At 37.7% G+C, this 3,367-nt stretch overlaps 1 protein-coding gene across 1 annotated transcript; it reads right to left on the bottom strand.

Annotated features, from left to right (window-relative positions):
• Window positions 1–355: 355 nt before the first annotated feature.
• LOC137721351 (NAC domain-containing protein 105-like) lies at window positions 356–3,149 on the bottom strand. The gene is made up of 5 exons (XM_068460448.1): window positions 2,886–3,149; window positions 1,756–2,357; window positions 1,370–1,657; window positions 1,012–1,269; window positions 356–900 (listed from the first exon to the last, which is right to left on the bottom strand). The coding sequence occupies exons 1-5, from the start codon at window positions 3,091–3,093 to the stop codon at window positions 694–696; spliced, it is 1,563 nt and encodes a 520-aa protein (XP_068316549.1). The 5' UTR covers window positions 3,094–3,149; the 3' UTR covers window positions 356–693.
• Between the last annotated feature and the right edge of the window lie 218 nt (window positions 3,150–3,367).

Genomic DNA, 3,367 nt, shown 5'->3' with positions numbered 1-3,367 from the left:
AAGTAATCTTAATTTTCTTTTTTTTGTTGAACAAACAATATTATCTATATTAAGGACGTAGGGGAGTAAGTTAAGTCTCACAATGGGCTAGCCATAATAATGTGATTCAAATTCGCCTTTGGTAAGGATGAACTTAAGATCTCTTAGTTACAAGTAAAGAGAATACTCTCTTAATTACAATATCTTTAAAGGGAACGATGGTTTGTTTGATTTTGCAGCTGCACATGGAATGCTGAAACAATGGACGCCTAATTGCAGTCCAATATCCTTTCTTTTTCTCCCTAGTTGGGTGTAACATATATAACATGTAAACAATTAACATTGTTGGTACAGAACTCATATATACATACAGAAAGAGAAAAGAACAGGCAAATTACCATTCAATATTAAGAGGTTCTGATAAACAATACACAAGGATATTCTTATATATAGAAAGGTTTAAGATCTTAAACTACAACCATATATTTTGATAATCATTCCAATTATACACAAAATCACATCTTGAGTATCGATAATACGTAGACTGATAAGAGACTCCAGCAACCATGCAACAACAACAGCAGGACAAATAGAAGCATTGCCATTAAGGCGAGAACTACGGCCTGGTTGAAATGTTATTACGTGGAGGACTTGATTAACGGCATCAGGCAGGTATTTTTGGGAAATTGAAAGAATGTTTTCAATTGCTGCTAGCTACCTCTTCCTTTTATTCGTAGCTTGATTATCAAAATTAGAAGCTATGCTGCTATATTGTTTATCCTTATCATTGGTTGAAATATTCTTCTTATCTGTAAGATAAGAATCTTTATCCCAACATGTAGGTTGCCAATTGTTGTAGCCGTTGTCACAAATATCGGCATGCAGAACGCTTCTTAGATATTTTTCTGGTTGAACACATGGCTGCAAGATTAAGAATCACAAACAAGCAAGTGTTGAGTTTTTAATCTACATATTGTGCTCAATATTAAGAAGTTGATGTCAAAAAAAATGTTCAAGCATGATTATTCTCACCTCCAGAATCATGTTATCTGTATATAGATTTTCCAAATCAAATGCATTGCAGCTAACCGGCTCATTGTTATCATTGGTTGAAATATTATTCTTGCAATTAACATGTGAATATTCATCCCCAATTTGAGGCTGCCACTCTATGCATGCATCATAAAAAATGTTGGCTTCCATAAAATCTTCGAGTTTTGTGTATGTTGGTGACTGTTGTGCGACATGTAACTGAAGTAGATCCATGTCCTTTTGTGGCTGAACACATAACTGGATTAAAAATCACAAATAAGAAGGTTTAAGTTTTAATAAACTTTTGTATTATTAAAGTTAATATTCAAAATATTCAAATAAGCATGTTTATTCTCACCTCTTGAGACATATCATCTACAACTTTATTTTCGAAATCAGACACGGTGAAGCTATGAGGTTCACCTTCATCACAGGTTGAAATATCATTCTTATCAGTATAAGAATAATTATTATCTCCAAATGGTGATTGTATTGTATTACAATCATCACTAGTGCCATTGTCTTGCAGAACAGCTCCCAGCTGTATGTTTCCTGATGATAGGAATGTAGAGGAAAGGTAATCTAGTGGTGTCTGGTGCGGTGTTTGAGGGGGTGAATTCAGAATTTCTTCCATCTCAGCACGCAACTAGTGGATTAAGAATCACAAACAAGCAGGTGTTAATTTTTAGCAGGCTTTGCGGGTCCATACAAAAAAAAAATGTAGTGAGTATGTGATTATCTTACCTCTAGAAACCTGGCAGATGCAGCTGGATCATCCAAATCCGGGAATTTCCCGTCACCAGTTTCATCATCACCATCATCAAAGCTCAAAATGTTAATACAGTCTATAAGACAAGAACCATCTGGAGACTCAGAGTTATTAACATCTCCTAGCTCTTTGTATCCCAGATGTTCCACTGGCCCTGGAATCACATCACCTCCAGCAGCTTGATCGTCTTCCGAGTTAGCACCTGAATCAGGTAATTCGCCGAGGGTTGGATCACCCTTCGGCTTCTTATAACTAGGTGACCTGTTCTTCAGGCGGCAGAGGACGAAGTCCATCTGCTTGGTGGGTTCAGAACCCACCTCAGTTTTTGTACAATAATACTCATGGATTACCCAATCTGACTTCTTTGCTTTTGGTCCACGACCTTCGTGGAAGGTCAGAATAATCTTCTTCCCAATCACATCTTTGGATTCTTCAGCCCTGATCTCCCGCTCATCTCCTGTGATCTTGTAAAAGCCTTGATGCGTGAGCCGGTCGCGGCGAGGGCAGCGGCGGCTGTCCTTGTATTTGGGGCGGGTGAAGAAGACCCACTCATTCGCATTAACTTCTGGGACGAATGCTGAAATCCAACAACAAAACAAAATGTTCAAAATTTGAAACAAACCCATCCAACTCTTGAAGAACAAAAATCACCAACACTGAAACAAGATCATAAATTTTTGGGTGCCACAATATTATACCATAGGAAAGAGATACGGGTCGGCTCTTCAAAAGGGAAAGTAAATCGAAATACAACACAAAACAAAATTTTTTTTTTTTATATACAACACAAAACCACATATTCAAATTGAAACGGAACCACTTCAATTAACGAGGTACGAACGATATTATTACCAATAATATACTAAAGGAGAGAGGAGGGTTTGAACGCGTTCCAATTCTTGAGGTAAAAACAAAAACTGAAAAGATCATAAATTTATGTATACAACAAAACGCAAGAAATCAAAACCAGCCCAATTCAATTCTGAATGAAAAATAAATAATAAAATTGAAACAAGATAGTAAATTTACATAAACAACAAAAGAATCCATTGGAAACAAGATGTATGGCTAGTGAAGAAAAAGTGAGATAAAATAATAGGTTTACGAGGAATATCGCCGGGCTCGTACTTGCTGAGATCGATTTCAGGGAAGACGCGGCGGAAATGGGAGTCCGTCCCCTCTATCTTGTTCTTCAGGTAGTACCTGATCAGCAACTCATCGGTGGGGGAGAATCCGAACCCAGGCAGTCGGCTCACATTCACACGCACTGCATCTCCTTCTTCAGGTGCTATGCTGCTGCTGCTGCTACCCATCTCTCTCTCTCGATCAGTGTTTTGGATTGTGTGGGGAAGCAGAATTTCAGTGAAGTTGTATTTTATACACTCATCGAAGACCCACTTATCACTCAAGGCACTGGACCTTGGAAAGTTGACTAGTGTGGTTTCCAAGTCTTTGAGCTTATGTCGCAAGTTCGTCTTTTGTTCCCTACGCTTATGGGGGTTTCTTTCATTTTGGTCTTCCAACTATTCCTTATCACGGTAATATTGTAGTTTAATTTAAACCAAAGTGTGATAAGTTTTAATTTGG

This window comes from Pyrus communis, chromosome 16, assembly GCF_963583255.1.
Source record: "Pyrus communis chromosome 16, drPyrComm1.1, whole genome shotgun sequence".
NCBI classification, from domain to species: domain Eukaryota; kingdom Viridiplantae; phylum Streptophyta; class Magnoliopsida; order Rosales; family Rosaceae; genus Pyrus; species Pyrus communis.
The sequence above is the reverse complement of the archived record's forward strand: the minus strand, read 5'-3'. Positions and strand labels throughout refer to the sequence as shown.

Excerpts from the sequence above, each read along its gene's own strand:
- LOC137721351 (XM_068460448.1), bottom strand. The coding sequence starts at position 3,093 with ATGGGTAGCAGCAGCAGCAGCATAGCACCTGAAGAAGGAGATGCAGTG. Across the intron at positions 1,270-1,369 it reads TAGATGATATGTCTCAAGAG|TTATGTGTTCAGCCACAAAA; the intron begins GTGAGAATAAAC and ends TTTTTAATCCAG. Across the intron at positions 901-1,011 it reads CAGATAACATGATTCTGGAG|CCATGTGTTCAACCAGAAAA; the intron begins GTGAGAATAATC and ends TTAATCTTGCAG.